General features: G+C 52.1%; 9 protein-coding genes across 9 annotated transcripts; 2 read left to right on the top strand and 7 right to left on the bottom strand.

The window, feature by feature from the left end:
• Window positions 1-317: 317 nt before the first annotated feature.
• Window positions 318-1,318, bottom strand: SAICODRAFT_7406 (L-iditol 2-dehydrogenase; the record flags this gene model as incomplete). Its single annotated transcript, XM_019170914.1, has 4 exons — window positions 318-357; window positions 410-840; window positions 901-1,127; window positions 1,180-1,318. 4 exons carry the CDS (start codon window positions 1,316-1,318, stop codon window positions 318-320), a joined length of 837 nt encoding a protein of 278 aa, XP_019024366.1.
• Window positions 1,319-1,648: 330 nt separating this feature from the next.
• SAICODRAFT_7405 (uncharacterized protein) lies at window positions 1,649-2,854 on the bottom strand (the record flags this gene model as incomplete). Its single annotated transcript, XM_019170913.1, has 2 exons — window positions 1,649-2,091; window positions 2,149-2,854. The coding sequence occupies 2 exons, from the start codon at window positions 2,852-2,854 to the stop codon at window positions 1,649-1,651; spliced, it is 1,149 nt and encodes a 382-aa protein (XP_019024365.1).
• A 211-nt stretch (window positions 2,855-3,065) lies between these two features.
• On the bottom strand, window positions 3,066-4,238 carry SAICODRAFT_30288 (atp-specific succinyl-CoA synthetase alpha subunit). The gene has a single exon (XM_019167644.1). It carries the CDS (start codon window positions 4,192-4,194, stop codon window positions 3,163-3,165), a length of 1,032 nt encoding a protein of 343 aa, XP_019024364.1. The 5' UTR covers window positions 4,195-4,238; the 3' UTR covers window positions 3,066-3,162.
• A 308-nt stretch (window positions 4,239-4,546) lies between these two features.
• SAICODRAFT_35094 (putative acyl-CoA dehydrogenase) lies at window positions 4,547-5,783 on the top strand (the record flags this gene model as incomplete). Its single annotated transcript, XM_019168402.1, has 2 exons — window positions 4,547-5,019; window positions 5,069-5,783. 2 exons carry the CDS (start codon window positions 4,547-4,549, stop codon window positions 5,781-5,783), a joined length of 1,188 nt encoding a protein of 395 aa, XP_019024363.1.
• Window positions 5,784-5,869: 86 nt separating this feature from the next.
• Window positions 5,870-6,742, bottom strand: SAICODRAFT_65672 (short-chain dehydrogenase/reductase SDR; the record flags this gene model as incomplete). The annotated part of the gene is made up of 1 exon (XM_019170167.1): window positions 5,870-6,742. The coding sequence occupies exon 1, from the start codon at window positions 6,671-6,673 to the stop codon at window positions 5,870-5,872; it is 804 nt and encodes a 267-aa protein (XP_019024362.1). The 5' UTR covers window positions 6,674-6,742.
• Window positions 6,743-6,919: 177 nt separating this feature from the next.
• On the bottom strand, window positions 6,920-8,363 carry SAICODRAFT_35093 (uncharacterized protein; the record flags this gene model as incomplete). The annotated part of the gene is made up of 4 exons (XM_019168401.1): window positions 6,920-7,302; window positions 7,352-7,962; window positions 8,015-8,268; window positions 8,322-8,363. 4 exons carry the CDS (start codon window positions 8,361-8,363, stop codon window positions 6,920-6,922), a joined length of 1,290 nt encoding a protein of 429 aa, XP_019024361.1.
• Window positions 8,364-8,621: 258 nt separating this feature from the next.
• SAICODRAFT_92362 (putative fimbrin) lies at window positions 8,622-10,579 on the bottom strand (the record flags this gene model as incomplete). The annotated part of the gene is made up of 2 exons (XM_019171802.1): window positions 10,530-10,579; window positions 8,622-10,478 (listed from the first exon to the last, which is right to left on the bottom strand). Exons 1-2 carry the CDS (start codon window positions 10,548-10,550, stop codon window positions 8,622-8,624), a joined length of 1,878 nt encoding a protein of 625 aa, XP_019024360.1. The 5' UTR covers window positions 10,551-10,579.
• A 1,362-nt stretch (window positions 10,580-11,941) lies between these two features.
• On the bottom strand, window positions 11,942-14,923 carry SAICODRAFT_19169 (uncharacterized protein). The gene is made up of 3 exons (XM_019166059.1): window positions 14,674-14,923; window positions 12,395-14,624; window positions 11,942-12,344 (listed from the first exon to the last, which is right to left on the bottom strand). The coding sequence occupies exons 1-3, from the start codon at window positions 14,818-14,820 to the stop codon at window positions 12,163-12,165; spliced, it is 2,559 nt and encodes an 852-aa protein (XP_019024359.1). The 5' UTR covers window positions 14,821-14,923; the 3' UTR covers window positions 11,942-12,162.
• Window positions 14,924-15,437: 514 nt separating this feature from the next.
• On the top strand, window positions 15,438-16,301 carry SAICODRAFT_25329 (uncharacterized protein; the record flags this gene model as incomplete). Its single annotated transcript, XM_019166845.1, has 1 exon — window positions 15,438-16,301. One exon carries the CDS (start codon window positions 15,438-15,440, stop codon window positions 16,299-16,301), a length of 864 nt encoding a protein of 287 aa, XP_019024358.1.
• Between the last annotated feature and the right edge of the window lie 256 nt (window positions 16,302-16,557).

Below are 16,557 nucleotides of genomic sequence, written 5' to 3'. Positions count from 1 at the left end.
GGCCCGGTGTTTACAATTGCATATGGTATCAAGCAACGTTAATTCACGTGGCTGATACTTCCCGCGTGCATATACGCCATTGACAACCAAAAACCTAATTTAAGACTCGGTGTAAACCACGAATCGTTTGCAGTTCCAGCTTGTTAAACGAAGGTAATTGTTCCATGACTGGACCGATTCTTGGTGGTTCTACGCTGGACGTTAAAATAGAGGGCGGGTGACTTGGCACTACAAGCAGGTGACGCACAAACTAAACGACCATAAGCGCCATATCATATTGAAGAGGGTATTTCGGGGTAAGTTACAAAGCCGCGAACTCAGATCCCGCGCCCTCCATCAACCTCAAGCTGTTGTCCACTGTCATTACCAAGTCAGCTACAGTACTCAATGTTGACCGGAATTTACTTACGTAATGAAAGACGAGTCGTCGCTTGCAAGGAAAAGCGCTGCTTTGGCAACATCTTCCGGAGTACACAACCTCCCCATCGGCACGTTTCCCACGAACTTAGCCCGGTTCTCCTCCGTGTTCTCCATCCCCATAAACGTTTCAATAAGACCTGTAGCAGCCATAAGAGGCAAAATAGCGTTCACACGGATACCCTTGGGTCCATACTCTGCTGCAAGTGATTTGGTGACATTGGTTACGGCACTTTTACTGGCGTTGTACCAGCTGAGTCCGGGACGAGGACGGTGAGCGCCGATGGAGGAGGTGTTGATGATGCTTCCGCCGCGGTTTTGTTCAATGAGGAGGGGCATCACGGCGTGGACCGAGTGAAAGATGGATTTGACATTTACGGCGAAAACGCGGTCGAACTCGTCTTCTGTCACCTCCAGAGTTGGCTGTACGATAGTTGACCTTAGCACGAGCTCATGCACGTCCTTGATTCTCCGATATCGTACCTTGTTCTTATGAGACGTCCCAGCGTTATTGACAAGAATATCAATCCCACCGAGTTCTTCTTTGCATTTCTTGATCAAAGCTTCCCAATCTTTGAAGTTGCTCACGTCCGCCTTAAACGAGATACACTTTTCCCCTCCGATCTCCCCAGCGACACGTGCAGCCGCTTTCTCGTTCATGTCGACACAGACGACAGCTGCTCCTTCAAAAGCATACTTCTTCGCAATCGCTATTAAATTCCGTTAGACGACGAGTGAGAGCGGAGAGCTTTGAGCACACACCTTCTCCGAATCCACTGCCTGCACCCGTCACCACTGCCACTTTTCCGGCCAATCTGTTTCCCTCTCCTCCTCCACGGAGTGATTGTGTGCTCTCATCAGTTACGGGAAGAAATTCAGCTTCGTCAGCATGAGGCGCCATAATCATTGATCTTGAGTTGTTTGATGCGAGCCCGTTCTGCTACAACCGTCCGCGGAGACGTTGCCGTTCCCTTTATACGAAAGACATCGCCCCCACCTCGAATCATTGCATCCGTTGCTGGCGGTAAATTGAACGAGTCCTGATCAGACCCCGCAATTGCCAGTGTCGGAAGTCACGCGCTTTCCCACCAGTCAATGCAGCTGGCCGGCCCGCGCACAATCATAGGAGAGACATAATTCTCACGGTTTCAATGCTATTTTATTGTATACGAGTAAGAATACGCTGACATAGATAACAGTGTCCGTACAGCAGATCGCTATATCATACACGTCAAGCCCAGGACTCAACGGACGCCTTCATTCCAACAGCCCCATTCTCCTTCTCCACCCACAACTCACTCGTATTCCCCTCCCCCTCAACATCCCTCATCTTCAACTCATACCTCTCCCCGGCATAGACCGGAGTCATAGCACGATACTTCACCCTCTGGATCCTCGGCTCAGCCTTATCCTCTTCCTCCTTCACATCGTACTCCGCACTCCGCAACGCTCGAAGTGATAAGTTTTCGATTCGCTTTGCGTGCGTGTCGCGCCAAAAATCGAGAAGGAGGGTCAAGTTTAGGGGTCCATGGACGACGATATCGGGGTGGAGTTCTTGGGTTTGGGTCCAGGGGGTGTTGTAGTGGATTTTGTGGCCGTTGAAGGTAAGGGCTGAGTAGCGGAAGAGGGTCGCTGGGTCTTGTGTTACCGAACGCGTTGACAGTGGGGTTGTATCTATTAAACACACGTTAGACCTTGACTTGGAGAGAAAAGGCAAGTGCAGTGGATCACCATTGCTGGAAGCGCTCTGCAACTTACTGTCGCTCGCTACCTTCTTCCCGGCCTCCCTCCGCGCCTCATCATCCACCACCTTCTGCTCTCCTTTCCCTTTCCCTCCCTCAGCCGCAGCAGCCTTCGCAGCTTTCAGAAACACCCAATTTCTCTTATCCGTTACCGCCAACCCTCTCTCATTCTCAAACGTCTTCTTCACACCTACAACCAACATCTCCCCGCCCTTCGCTCCATGCTTGATATCACAGGACTCGAGTACGGTGGTCTCAGTGACTGTATCACCAATCGCCAACTCATTGTCTCGCTCAAAGATCATCTCGCCGCCAGCCCACATGCGGCGGGTGAAGGGCTTGCCCGGGTTGAAGGTTGCGTCGCTGCCGTCTGGGGCGAGGTCAGACGTCATGATACGCGGTGTGAAATAAACCAGATGCCATCCTGGCGGAACTGGAGTTCCTTGCTGTGGATCAAGGGTAGATGGATCAGAGCGGTTGAGAGTACACGAGAGCAGCGCGATCTGGTTCGCGTCGAGGTATTGAGTTCGGGTGTACGACTTCCCTACGTGGTGTTCGTTGAATTGCGCTGCGACCTGTTCCGTACTGATCCAGCCAGTCGATTCATGTCTGATCTGCTGGAATTGGCCGCGGATCACAGTGCGCGGTACTGCTGAGGGTATCGAGCGTGTAAACGGTCTGATCAGTGCCTTCATGGTTGATCTCTGGAGTTGGAGGAGGGCGGATCAAGGGACCTTTATGTACGGCAATTCCAAGCGATCAACATATCTCAGGTCATTGCGCAATTGCGTGCGGGGTACTCCAGGATACGGTAGGGTCTATGGAATTTCACATGTGGGGAAGGGCCCAGCGTCATTGGCGCGCTGTTGGCACCTGCCTGCTGGGAATTTCGGCCCGCACCCTCGGCCTGGCAAAAGCAAGAGATAGCGATTTTTAAAGTTCGAAGAAGGTCACACGAGCTCGCTTTTGGTATACTGCGAGAAGCTTCCAATCTTCGATAAGACTAGCTAGAATACTCACGCTCGGGCACGGGCGTCCAGTCAATCCCTGCTTCTTTGAATAACTCAATCATAGTCTGTCCAGTCTCCCCAGGATGCACAACAATTCTCGCACCCGCCCTCTCAAGCGCCTTCCTCTTCTCATCCGCACTCCTCTCCCAAGGCAACCTCACGGCCCCCGCATGTCCCATAGCCCTCCCAAACGGCGCCGTCAACCCCGCAACAAGACCCACGACGGGCTTCTTGTTCGGTCCGATGTTGTTTTCCTCAAGGAAGGCTGCTGCCTCGAACTCCGCTTCTCCGCCGATTTCGCCGATGACGATAATGCCTTTGGTCTGGGGATCTTTGAGGAACATCTTCAGCGCATCGACGAAATCTGTACCAGGCATGGGATCACCTCCCATTCCTATTGTGATCGATTGCCCCAATCCAACGTTGGATGTTGACCCCACCGCTTCGTAGGATAACGTTCCAGATTTCGAGACGATACCCACACAGCCCTTGCGGAAGGTCAGGTGTGGCATGATCCCGATACGACAGGCTTCGGCAGCGATGATACCAGGACAGTTTGGTCCAACGAGACGTGATGCAGATTGTGCGCGGAGGATCTGGTTGATGCGGAGCATGTCATGGATAGGGACATGTTCGGCCACGGATACGATCAACGGGATCTCCGCTTCAATCGCAGCCTCAATCGCACCGGCTGCAGAAAGCGCTGGGACAAAAACTGCTGTAGCATGTGGTTTGAGTTCCCGTGCTGCTTCCTCAATGGTCTTAAAGACGGGTAGACCAAGATGAGTTGCGCCTGATCCACCCTTGTTAGGAGAGACGCCGCCTACTACCTTCGTACCATAATCGATTGTTTGCTGTGCATTGACTGTTGCTTGTTTTCCGGTGAACCCCTGGTAGACTATACGGGTGTTTTCGTCGATTTTGAGGTTCTTGATTGTGTCTTGGTAAGATCCATCCCGATATCTTTGAGAGGTGGAGGAGGAGAAGAGACGACGCTGTACCGCCCTGGTAGTATTTGATCTCATCGTCGACAACATCGTTTTTGTCAATTGATACAGCTTCGGTTCTGTCCTTCAAGTATTGGATCTTTCTCCTCTTCGCGGGACAACCCGGCGTTCCCCACATTCCGCGGATCAACGTCGCGCTTGCGGTGTCGGCAAGCGGCATCATTTGGCGACAGGTCGACTGTAGGGAAGCGACCTCGGGAGTGCTACACCAAGGGCCATTGAAGGAAGAATCAACACCGGTATATCGACAAGAATGAACGTTGTACGAAGGCCATTGACGGATCTGGCGAGAGTAATTGGCTGGCGGATCAGATCCGCCAATGTCGGGATCCGCTCGCAATCCACCTCCGCCGGAATCGAGTTCGCAGGCATGGATACCTCCATCCTCTCCGAATCCCAAGTCATGGTCCGCGAGTCTATCGAGAAAATCTGCTCCCAATTCCCAGATACATACTGGGCCGAAGCGGACGCAACCGGGAAATACCCCGGTGACCTGCACGCTGCGCTCGCCAAAGACGGATGGATCGGAATTGCGTTGCCGGATGATTTGGGAGGTGCTGGGTTAGGAATTAGTGAGGCTACGGTGATGTTGCAGACTATTGCGGAGAGCGGAGCGGGGATTGCGGGGGCTCAGACTGTCCATGCGAATATCTATGCGACGATGCCGGTTGCGAAGTTCGCTACGGAGGAGCAGAGGGGAGAGTTCCTACCAAAGCTCATCAGTGGCAAGGAAAGAGCGTGTTTCGGTGTGACCGAGCCGGAGAGTGGACTCGATACACTACGTCTGCGGACGAAGGCTGAAAAACGAAGTGACGGCTCATACCTCGTCACCGGAAGCAAGATGTAGTACTTCTAAACAACCCCTTCGGATCACAAGCTGACATTTCTACAGATGGATCACCAACGCCCAACAATGCCAAAACATGATCCTCCTTGCTCGAACAACCCCCATCGAACAAGTGACCAAACCATCCTCCGGCCTATCGATGTTCTACATTCCCCTAGACCGCTCCCACCCCGGGCTAACCATGTCCAAGATCCCGAAAATGGGCGGTAGGGCAGTCGACGCAAACGAGATCTTCCTCGAGGACTACCCTATCCCAGCCTCCTCGCTCATCGGTAAAGAAGGCGACGGATTCAAGCAGATCCTACATGGAATGAACGCAGAACGCTGTCTCCTCGCCGGAGAAGCACTAGGATTGGGCTACGCGGCCCTCAAACGTGCCGCTCGCTACGCAAAAGAACGCGTTGTTTTCGGCCGTCCCATCGGCCAAAACCAATCCATTCAACACGCACTCGCGGACTCCTACGCCCAGCTCCTCGCAGCAACACACACAACCTACCACGCCGCACGACTCTACGACTCAGGTGCTCCAGCCGTCGCGGTCGGTGTTGCTGCTAATACTGCTAAATACCTCGCGGCGGAAGCGGGGTTCAAGGCGTGTGAAAGGGCGGTAATGGTGCATGGTGGGATGGGGTATGCGCAGGAGTTTCATGTGGAGAGGTACTTGAGGGAGAGTTTTGTGCCGAGGATTGCGCCGGTCAGTAGGGAGATGATCTTGAATTTCTTGGGGGAGAGGGTATTGGGGTTGCCGAGGAGTTATTGAGAGGTTCTCACGTTGGTTACCCAGTATTCCCAAAGGGGGGGCTGCACGTCATGTGGAATAGTAGGTATGTTCGATATATCCAATCACTAAACAGCGGTATATCCGCCATCCACGGAAAATGCAGTTCCAGTAACAAAACTAGCCCTGCCTCCACTCAAAAAGACAACAGCATCCCCGATCTCCTCCGGCTCGCCCAGCCTTCCCATAGGCTTATCCGCACTCAACTTCTCCGCCTTTGCCCTGATCGTGTCATTCTGAGTCAGCGCTGTATAGATATACCCCGGGCATACCGCGTTGCAGCGGATGAGATCCTCGGCATGATCAATTGCTGCGTTCTTCGATAACCCCACAACAGCATGTTTTGACGCCGCGTACGCCGCAGAGTTCTTCAATCCCACTAAGCCAGACATAGACGCAATGTTCACAATGGACCCTCGTTGTTTCTTGTCAGGTCGACGCGGGTTGTCCCGAGGCTCCTGTGTTTTCATGGCCGCGATTTCGGCTTTCGTGCTGAGAAAGACCCCGCGAAAGTTGATATCGGTAACGAAATCATAGTTTGTCATCGACCAACCGCCTTCGTGGCCATGACCAGGCTTGAAGGAGACGCCGGCGCAGTTGGCAGCGTAGTCTAATCTTCCGAATGCTTTGATGGTTTCGCTGACCATCTTGTTGACGGATTCTTCGCTTCTGACATCGACCACCACAGAGATTGCTTTGAATTCGGGGTTGGTAGCGACAGATTGTACCTGCTCGGATGCCTTCTGTAGAGCTTCGGGGCTGATGTCAGCCAAGCAGACACCTGCGGAACCTTCTCTTGCGTAAACCATGGCACATGCCAGGCCGATCCCTGATCCGGCGCCGGTGACAAGTGCGAAGCCTGGTACGTCCATTGCTGAAGCGGTTGCTGAAGGATTCAAGGCCAACAGAGTTTATTTACATGACGACGTCAGGGTGTACCTATACGAGCGGGGAGTGCGGAGAGGGCGTACGCGGGGTTGCTGCCGGACAGATGTACGCGCGGGAACGGGTGACTTCAGTCCGGATTCCTCACGCACAGTTCAGCCTTTGCATTTTATGCACTTGAAATAAGTGAATCTCACTCAATGGTAACAAACGGTATATGTCAGCTGCTTCTGCTAGGCCTCAGCATTCGCCAACTCGATCGCTTTCCTCGCTGCCTCCTCCATCCCGTCACAACTGATCAATCCCAATCCGCTTTCCCTGATAATTTGCTGTCCCTCCTTAGAATTCGTTCCCTGAATCCGGACCACTACGGGTACGTGGATATCAAGACTCTTCGCAGCCAGGATGATACCGTTAGCAATCATGTCTCCTCGTGTGAGACCACCATAGATGTTAACGAGGACTGATTTGACTCTCTTGTCGGAGAGGATAAGCGTCAGAGCCTGTTTGATGGTTTCTGAGGTTGCTCGACCTCCGGCATCTAAGAAGTTGGCCGAAGCTCCACCATAGTGAGCGATGGTATCGAGGGTCGACATTGCCAAGCCGGCTCCGTTAACTGGTATCACCGTTAGATGGTTTGTCAACTAGGAGGGAGGAAGTCCTACCGAGCGTACCAACATTCCCCTCAAACATCTTGATGTATACCAGATCAGCCTCCTCCGCTTTCACCTCCTCCGCAACCTCCTGCGAAACATCCCTCAATCCAGTCGACCCGTCGTGTTTAGACGCGGCCCCAAATAACTCAGGCTGTCTACTCCTCGCAGCATTGTCGAATGAAAACTTCGGACTAGCACAAACCACCTTGCCCTCAGTTGTCTCGATCAAAGGGTTGATCTCCAACATGAGTGCCTCCTTCTCTTTGAAGATTGTCCAGAGTTTTTCGAGGGTGTTCTTCATTTGGTCGATACCCAAACCAAGGGCACTGGCGACGCTAGCAGCGACGTAGTCGGTGATTCCTTTGGAGTATTTGATTTGAATGCGATGGATGCTTTCTGGGTCGAGGTTCTCCAGTTCAATGCCGCCGCGGCGGGAGCAGACGACGATGGGTGCGCAGGTTTTGCGATCACATGTGATGGCGAGGTAAAGCTGACGGCCATCGAGCTTCTCTGTCACAAGCACGGATGCTGTGGGGAGTCCAGCTGGGTTGGTGGTGGGTGCTGGCGTAGTGAGACGGTGTCCGAGCATGTCCCGGGCGGCACGCTCAACATCCTCGGCACTGCAATCATGATGAGTTCGTTCCGGATCAACAGACTGAGCGTATAGCATACCTGCTTGCTGCCCTGACTCCACCCTTTACACCATTCTCGAATGTCCCCGTCTGCCTCTGATTGGCCAACACCTGTGCCTTTACCATATACGCCGTCTTCCCACTCTTCTCAAGCTGTTCCGCAACGGCGCGAGCCTCCGCCGGCGTGCGGGCAATCCCGCCTGCAGGAATTCTAATCGCATGGTGTCTCAAAAGATCGTTTGCTTGGTGTTCATGAATGTGAAGCCTCCGTACTGCTGTGATCACTCGACGGAACTGAGATAGATCAGCGAGAAGTCCTAAGGCTACAACATGGAAGGAGTACAAACCGATGATCCAGCCGGTCGGACTGAAGACTTGAACGCGAGCATGTTGGATCGTCTTCAATTGACTGTTCGTTCGTTTGCCTTGGAGTACTTGATCTTACCCTCCATAGCGTCTAGATACTTAACGACGTCGAGTGTGGGGCTTTGCGGGGAAGCGGTCGGCTGGACGATCCCGACTTCCGCCTAAGTCGCTTAATCTATCCTGGACTTCAAATTACAAACGGATATACAAAGTTAAAGGGTAACGAGAATACAGAACTTCTTTCGTACACTGTCTTTCCTCTTTCCTTCCTCTCGAATTCTTTACTGCACCGACATCAACGATCCGATAAACGTCAAGATCAACCTTGAGCGAACATCTACGATATCCTCCGGTACCAAGAAAATCAAAGCTCCGACCTTTCTCGCGATAGAGATAGCCAACTTGGCGTTCAGCAAGCAATCCTCATCGGATCGTCCAGAGGTAACGAGTTCATAGTCAACGTATCCGGGCTTCAGTCCCTCAAGCACATCCAACAAGAACGTACCGTCCCTCAAAGCTGGATCCTTGAAGGAACGGATAGGCTGAGAACGCCTTGATCGGGACTTGGAAGCCATCTCGTTCGCCCACTTGACCATGTCGCCGTCAGTCAATTCCCGTCCACCCTTGGAAAGAGCAGCAAGGGTCTTGACGATATTCTTCCTCATCAATTGCCACACCAAACCCAAAGTTAACGTTCTCTGACCGTCAGTGAGATCAGCACCCTGAATACCGACGAGGGAAAAACGGTTGTCAAGACCGAGCTGCACGGCGTAGTTGGTGTTCTCGACCATCTTGAAGCGAGACAGCTCCTGGCCCTCGGCACGGGGTTTGTTGACGTGTCTCCAGTTAACACTGTTAGGGATGACCTTATCATACGCCTGCAACAAGACCAGACCATCCTTGAGATCCTCGAACAAGTCGTGCACACCAGGCTGGACGTCCAAGGAGTTGAGCCAGAGAGTGAAGACACGGGCTTCACGCTCACCCTCTGCATCGAAGTCCTCAATCTCGGGACGCTCGTGTTCCTCCAGAGGCTCGAGACAAGGGTGGGTATTGAACAAGTTGGCAACGAAAGCCAAGTTAAGCTTGGGGTTACCAGCAACGAGTGCGGTAGGGGTCAAGTACTTGCGACAGTCGAGCTTCTCAGCATTCTGCAAGACTTCCTCCGCCCTCTGCAAGAGGTCCTGGGTCTGGAGAGGAGCACGAGAGCAGACGTTGGGGCCGAGTTGGCTAAGGAGGACGGTGTAGTTCTCACCATCACTGACGTCCTTGCCGAAGTTGGTGACACGACGGTGCCAGCCCGCAGCCTTGAGGTGGTAGTTGAACCAGCGGAGAAGAATCTGCTCAGGGGGAAGACGAAGGAACTGCTCGAGTGTCTCGTCCTCCTCCAACAAACGGTAGAGCTCAGGGTGGTACTTGATATCGATTCTGCCAAGCAAACCACGACGGATGATTTGCCAAATAAGACCTAAAATCAAGTGCTCCCTTCCATCAATGATATCCTGTGCACCAATGTTGACGACGGAGCATCCGATAGCCTTTGCAGAGTTGATAACGATGTTGTTGTTCTCGGTCATCTGGAAGTTGTTGATCCTCTTTCCACCCTTGCCCTTGTTGAGAACACGCTCGTCGATAGTGTCCGGTACAGCATCATTAATCATTTTGGACAACACAAGACCATCTTTACACTCGTCGAACAGCTGGAAAGTATCGGTGGGGAAGGGAAGGCGGTCTCCGACATCAGAGTCACCGGCAAGGACGGAGTTGATGTGTCTGGTGAACTCGGTCTGTTCGTCGGCGTTGATAGTGTGAGAAACGTTTGCACTAGATCCCTGGACGGTCTTCTTCGATGCGGAAGGCTTTCCGGGGGTAGCGGGAGCGTTCTGAGCTGGAGCACTGGTGTCGCGCAGCTTTGACATCAACTCCACGTAGTCATCCAACTCGACGCGACCGGTGGCATCAATGCTACATTGTTTCAGAGTAGAGCGAATTTGGTCGTAGGTAGTACCGCGCTCAGTCTTAGAAACTGCCTGGATGATGGTCTGTTGGTCAACCGAGCCCTTGTCATCCACGTCGATGTTTCGAAAGTCATTGATCAGCTGGAAAACATCCTGCTGAGTAAACTGCGGGAATTTTCGCTGGACAAAATAGTCAATGAATTGTCAAGAGGCATGTTCGAATCAGCTTACCTGCAACTTAATTGCGTTCATGGTGGTGTATGTTTGTCTGTATGTCTCGTTGAACCTTCGAGATTACCAGCGTCATATAGCGCGAGGACGTGCGTGGCGGAGCATCGGTGCAACATGGGGGATGCCGAGACCGACGCGTACAGGGCCAAGAGAAATGGGAGTATGAATAAAGGTGGTTGGAAGCGGGTACGGATCAACGGGTTTATTGTCGGTACGGCTATCTATCACGCTGGCAGATTTGCCATGTTCCATTCGGATGCTAACTCATCCCCAAGGCCAGCAAATGATAAAACGACGAACAAACACTTGCTCGTCGTCACTAACACAATACAACTACTCCTCTGCCGCAACCAGACAACCAGTGCGACAAGACGGAAGAACCTCAGATTGCTTACAACGCCCCTTGTAATGGTGGTGGAGGCAGGGCGATATCCACAGCGCCCATCACTCCCTTTGGCCTCTTGCGAAACCAGCAGGAGCGACGAGTCGACACGATTGATTAGACCGGTCGCCTAAACGGAGTAAACCTGCTCATCGTTGGAACGTATAGTTGTAAGGTTTCGCAGTACGCGCGGGGTTCCTCGGTCTTATACCCGCAGCCCTGAGTATGCACGTGTTCATGAACAATTTTCGCAGGACATTGATCCTCCTCGATAACTGGAGACATATCGCGGCATGTCCAGCTCATCAAAGTGAATTATTCTGGAGACCGGTTCAGGCTTTTCTGCGAGTGAATTGCGGGAGTTCCCACGGCGGCCGTCCCTCGCCCTGGGCTATATATTTTGGCTGCTCCTCCGCAAACGCAACACCCAGTCAAGTCCTTGCACCGTCGAATGCCGTACTTCCTCGCTACACACACGGAAAGGATAGAGGCCCTTGGGTTGATATCCTCTCTTTTCACGCGAGGGGGCTAAGGTCGGAGAATCTCCCTCATACAACTCGACTCAGTCGTGTTAGCTCTCGAAGGGCCTGGCCTTAACAGGCTTGTGACAGTAACAGAAAGACACGGTCCCTCCTGCAAAGGATGACGGATCTTGGGAGGCTGTCGCGGGGGTTGTTTGCTGAGAAGCAACTTCAGTGCAATGTACGGCGTCTCATCCTCGGATGTGATAACTCAATTCCGACTATTCTCGGGGGTGCAAGGCCTTGATTCATCCTCTCTCTCTTCTTGTGCGATATGTTTGACGTTGTAATCAGTCGTATCGTTCTGGGAGACGGAAAGGAAGAGCGCAATGATGGTAAATACACACACTGAAAATCCTGACAAGCATTGGTCTTCGGACCCCTGCGGTTGTTGAGAAAACTTCGTATGCTGAGTGCTCTTCTGTTTCAATGGGTTATTATATTATTCAATACAATCTTGTTACTTCTACACATATCTAAAATGAACCTTGTGAACCTGAATGACGAGAACTCCATTCATATCACGTCGTAAACAGCTATAAGCAGCTCCTACCTTAAAAATATTATAGCCCAGTTGATCGAAGCCATGAATATAGTATGCAAAAAAAAAAAACACAACTCCAAAGCCGTAATAGATGATGATGTTGACTCCGTCTGAACCCGCAGACCTTGCACCAAAAACAAGAACAGAACAGCAATCGAGCAATCCGTTCACGAAAGCATGTGCAACCTAGCGTTCCATCCACTCTCTACCTGTCTTGAGATATTTCTCCAGTAAAACACTGACGTCCGCCATGACGAACTTACAGACTACACCTCCGAAGAAATCACTTGCGTGTCGGAAAGACTTGTTGAACCGGTCTTGTGATTTGCTGGGGAGATTGTGTACGTCGAAGTGTCCGTACATTTTCTCTGTAAGATTGTCAGTTAAACATATGTACAGTCCATTATAGACAACTTACCAAGCGTTTGTGCATGATCCAACATCCTCGCCAGTGCATTCATGTATGCAGCATTGGGTCCCTCGAACATAACTTCATTCTCACCACTTAGCGCATTCAGCTTCGACGCCCCACTGTCCTTCTTGCTCTTGAACTTCGCCTTCAGAGACAGCGTCGCCTGGGACATCTTCCACCCGGCACCCAAGCCTGGCCTCTCACTGCCACCGTCTCCCCCAAACTCTTCGCCGAGCTTCTTCGTAAGAGTAGCCTGGACTCCTTCCATGACTAGGCGGAATTGTAGAAGAGCTTCTAGAAGCGATTCGATGTCGCCATAGGGTACTCCACCAACCCTCCTGAGGCCGTTATCGAGAATCTCGCAGGCATTTATCTTCTCGTCCACAGCCTTGAGCTTGACACTCTTCATCATCCAGATGTCTTGAGGGATGTAAAGGTTTGGCGTAAGATGAGCTCCCTCTCTGAGCGATTTCAGAATCACTCGCATCAGCCAGAACGGACGGAATAATGTGCTTTCTGGTTGTGGTTCGATAACAGGGGTAAGATCCCACAAACTATCGTCGAAGAAGTCGATCTTCCGGTCCGGAGCCCCGCCGGACATGGGTAACGAGAAGCTCGATGCAGCCGAGGACATCGCATACTCACTGGAAGCAAAGATCGAGCTTGTAGGCGAGTAATCCTCATTTCTCGGGGTGGCACGACCAGCTAGCGTAACATCGATGCTCCGTAATGAATTCTGAGATTGCATCCGAAGCATTCCTGGCGCTCGGGGTGGATAAGCACGTTGCCCTGGCCACCCGTTCAGCATTGGCACGGAATAGTCTGTCATGACTCTCCTTGGTGTGGTCGGTCGCATTCTAGCTGAACCAGGCGGCCCGCCGCTCGAAGATGACTTTGTCATTGGTGGAGCAACAAGTTGCGGTAAAGGTGCTGTAAAATTCCTCTGGCTCATCGCAGGCGCTCGTAGTGGTGCACGAGGCGGTGGCATTGATGGCATCACTGGAGGTTGTGGAGCTGCGGCAGTGGCCGGTCTTGATGGTTCGGGTGGTTCCTTTGCTGATTCCGTCACCGTCCTTATTGACAGGTTCTGAATCTGAGGTAGCCGTCGCTGACGAACACTAGGCACCCGCAATACTTGCCCTTCTCTGTGGGACAGTGCAGCTTCAGAGGAAGCATCGGACGTTCTCTTGGAGTCGTTCAATGCGTTGTATTCATCTTCTGGGCCTTCATCCAAATCGTTCAAACCAAGTGTACGCGTAATCTCGGTCAGCAGACGATCTGTGTCATCCATGTCATCCTCGGGATCCGTATCCTCAAAAAGTTCACTCAAGCCTTTCTCGGTCCGTAATTGGACATTGGGGGAATTTCGCCCTTGCCAAGGCTGAGTATCTGCAGGATCTGTTCGCCGGCTTGATGGAGAGCTGGTCCGGCTCGACACCTCATCAATCGTGTTCAACCACTGTACGTCATTTGCTCCGAGTACGTTCTCGAAATCTCCGCTGGCTGACAGACTCGACTTCTTTCGCCGGTGGCCCCGACTTGATGGAGGCAGTTCACCAGTTTGTTGATGAAATGGCTCATGTGTCCGGATGGGTGAATTGCCCGGAGATGTAGCGATGGTAGATGCTGAATCGCGTTGAGCTGAAAACCCGAGGGATGTCCGGCTTGTTGTGGCTGTCGTCGACGTCGAGGAGGACTGACGCTCAGTCATCGGAGGACGATGCCCAGGAGAAACCACAGATGCAGGATCAAACTGCGGTGGAGGAGGCATCGATGAAGGATTTAATGCATTCATTTGTTGATAAAACTGCGGCATAGCATTCATCCCCAGAATCCCGGATTCCGGTCTCATTGGAGATGGTGGGCCAAGCCTTGAGGGAATACGTGCACCAAATCCTAAGACCGCCTCCTCGATATCGTTGTAATCGTCTTCATAATCTTGATCGATATGATCGTATTCTTGGTATTCACCGTCCGATTCTTCGCCTGCAGGCGGCGAGGGAGGCAAGTCCTTGTTCGTCTCTGGTGCTGGTGCCTCTGCAATAAGGAGGCGCATTCTGTCAGCATATGTCGAATAAATCCTCGAGAGCTTCTCGTGGTCCTCCGGGGCCTTGGTACGCTGCATAACAGTTGAGAGAAGATCGCAAGCCTGCGCATATGCCGCAATTGCCATCTTGGTATTGTTGGCAGTGTCGTACGTCACGGCTGTCTGCGCTTTTGCAAGCGCGACGGTCAACTGCACAAAGTTAGCGATACTGACCATTGAGCAAAGTGAGCATACCCACCATTGACTTGTGCGTCCTTTCGTCATCCACATTTTGATCCTGCTCGCGCGCTGGCGACCGTGACGGGCGTTGAGTCCGCGATCGTTCAGGAGATGCCGACCTATGATGCGAAAGAGCACCGTATGACTTCTTCGCGGAAAGCGACATGCCGACAGAGACGACGAACAGCAGTCAAATATGATGATTCTTTAACGCGACCGCATGCAATTGCTTCGCTGGTCTTGAGCTGGGTCCGAGTGTACACTCTGCAGCGTACAACTTAAGGTTTCTCCTTTTCGAGTTCCGGTTCACCCTACCGAGGACGCGCCCGCATTCAACATCCAGGGTCCTCCCGCACCCAACTCTGTACAACTCCGGGGAAAAGGGATTACACCTGAACATGAGGAGAACAAAGAGCCTGATGAGACGTAGCAAAATATTCCTTTAGCAGCTCGTTTTGACCTCTTCCTGGCCTGCTCCGGCTATACCTGCACGACCTGCGGCTCTGCGCAGCTTATCGTTTTGGGCCAAATGAACAAGCAACGGCATGAACGCCACCACCAGTTTTCGATCGAGCAACCGAATTACCAGGTAGATCGACCTGCTTTCTCGGTGCATTTGATTGCAATCATCGGCTCTTGTATTTGAATGGCCAATTGCTGCTGGGACCAGGGTCATCTGTTTGCCCGTTCGTGTTTGATTTGTGCGTGATCGAGTCGCCATAAGCAGGCTTGGCTCGGTGTTGCCTTACTGTCAGCGCTTGAAGAAGCGCAATTACATTCAGCATGGAAGAGTCCGCTGGCGCTTCTGTCCTCTCCAACCCTCTTCTTATGTCTTGTATTCTCCCGCGCATCGAAACTGCGCAGGCTATCTCCGTTTTACTCTGCACCTCTCGATCTGTCAGATCGGCGACGCAAATTGCTCTCCCGACAGCTTCGCCTACCAAACTTTCATTCGCCAACCTATCAAAGTTGAAGGTGAAGGATTTGAGGAGGCTTGGGCTAACGAAATGGACGAGAGGATTAACATACCTTGATGTTAGTGGGACTGGCATAACGATTCAGTTTGTCAGGGATGTCATATTGATGGTACCGTACCTGGAACGACTTGTTATTAGGGGATGCACGAAGGTGAACTCGGCAGCACTTTCGGCCTTCCTGGGAAAGTTTACGTATCGCTTCCCACCCGGTCGACCAGATCCACCCGCATCTTCAGCAAAACATCCACATATGAAGCGGCTGACATCGTCCCTGCAAAGACTAGATTGCGCGGATATTGATGGTTTTTATGTGGACGAAACACAGTTTGCGGGAAAGTCCCAGTTCTACTACAAGCAAAAGACGCCCTATCTGTCCACATACCACGGACTACTGGCACAAATGGTACGGTTAGACATAGGGTTCGATGTGATGGCTTGCTTGGGGCACAGACAGGGATGTCGTAACGGAAATCGGCGGTTCAATGAACCCTGGAATGGCATCAGCCGTTTGGCGAGTTACAAAGACGATTTCCAGAGAGTATGTAAGGAGGGATTGGGGTTGAACATCTGGGATCTTGATGTGCATATGATGCCTTTATGTGATGAGTGTGCTGCGGATTGGTCGGCAGGAATCCAAAGGTGTGTGTCCTGTGAGAATGAGCCATGGTAGGGCTCACACTCAAGCTCAGACTGAGGCTCAGACTCGGACTCAGATCTCGAGCTCATAGATTTGCTAAGCTATGCCCTGCCAGAAGGTGAAGGTGAAGAAGAGTTGTGGTCAGTCCCCTAGGTTCTAAGCATGTTTTGATACCACGTAGTAGCTAGATCTGTACACTGCTGGCTGTCATCGAGGCCGAATAAATCGGGACAAACTGAAATACCCGAATATTCCTGATGGCATTTGACGTCGTCTAATCTATCCTCCC

This window comes from Saitoella complicata, assembly GCF_001661265.1.
Source record: "Saitoella complicata NRRL Y-17804 unplaced genomic scaffold SAICOscaffold_11, whole genome shotgun sequence".
Lineage (NCBI taxonomy): Eukaryota > Fungi > Ascomycota > Saitoellomycetes > Saitoellales > Saitoellaceae > Saitoella > Saitoella complicata.
The sequence above is the reverse complement of the archived record's forward strand: the minus strand, read 5'-3'. Positions and strand labels throughout refer to the sequence as shown.

Excerpts from the sequence above, each read along its gene's own strand:
- SAICODRAFT_19169 (XM_019166059.1), bottom strand. The coding sequence starts at position 14,820 with ATGTCGCTTTCCGCGAAGAAGTCATACGGTGCTCTTTCGCATCATAGG. Across the intron at positions 14,625-14,673 it reads AAAGGACGCACAAGTCAATG|TTGACCGTCGCGCTTGCAAA; the intron begins GTGGGTATGCTC and ends AACTTTGTGCAG. Across the intron at positions 12,345-12,394 it reads GGATCATGCACAAACGCTTG|AGAAAATGTACGGACACTTC; the intron begins GTAAGTTGTCTA and ends ACAATCTTACAG.
- SAICODRAFT_30288 (XM_019167644.1), bottom strand. The coding sequence starts at position 4,194 with ATGAGATCAAATACTACCAGGGCGGTACAGCGTCGTCTCTTCTCCTCC.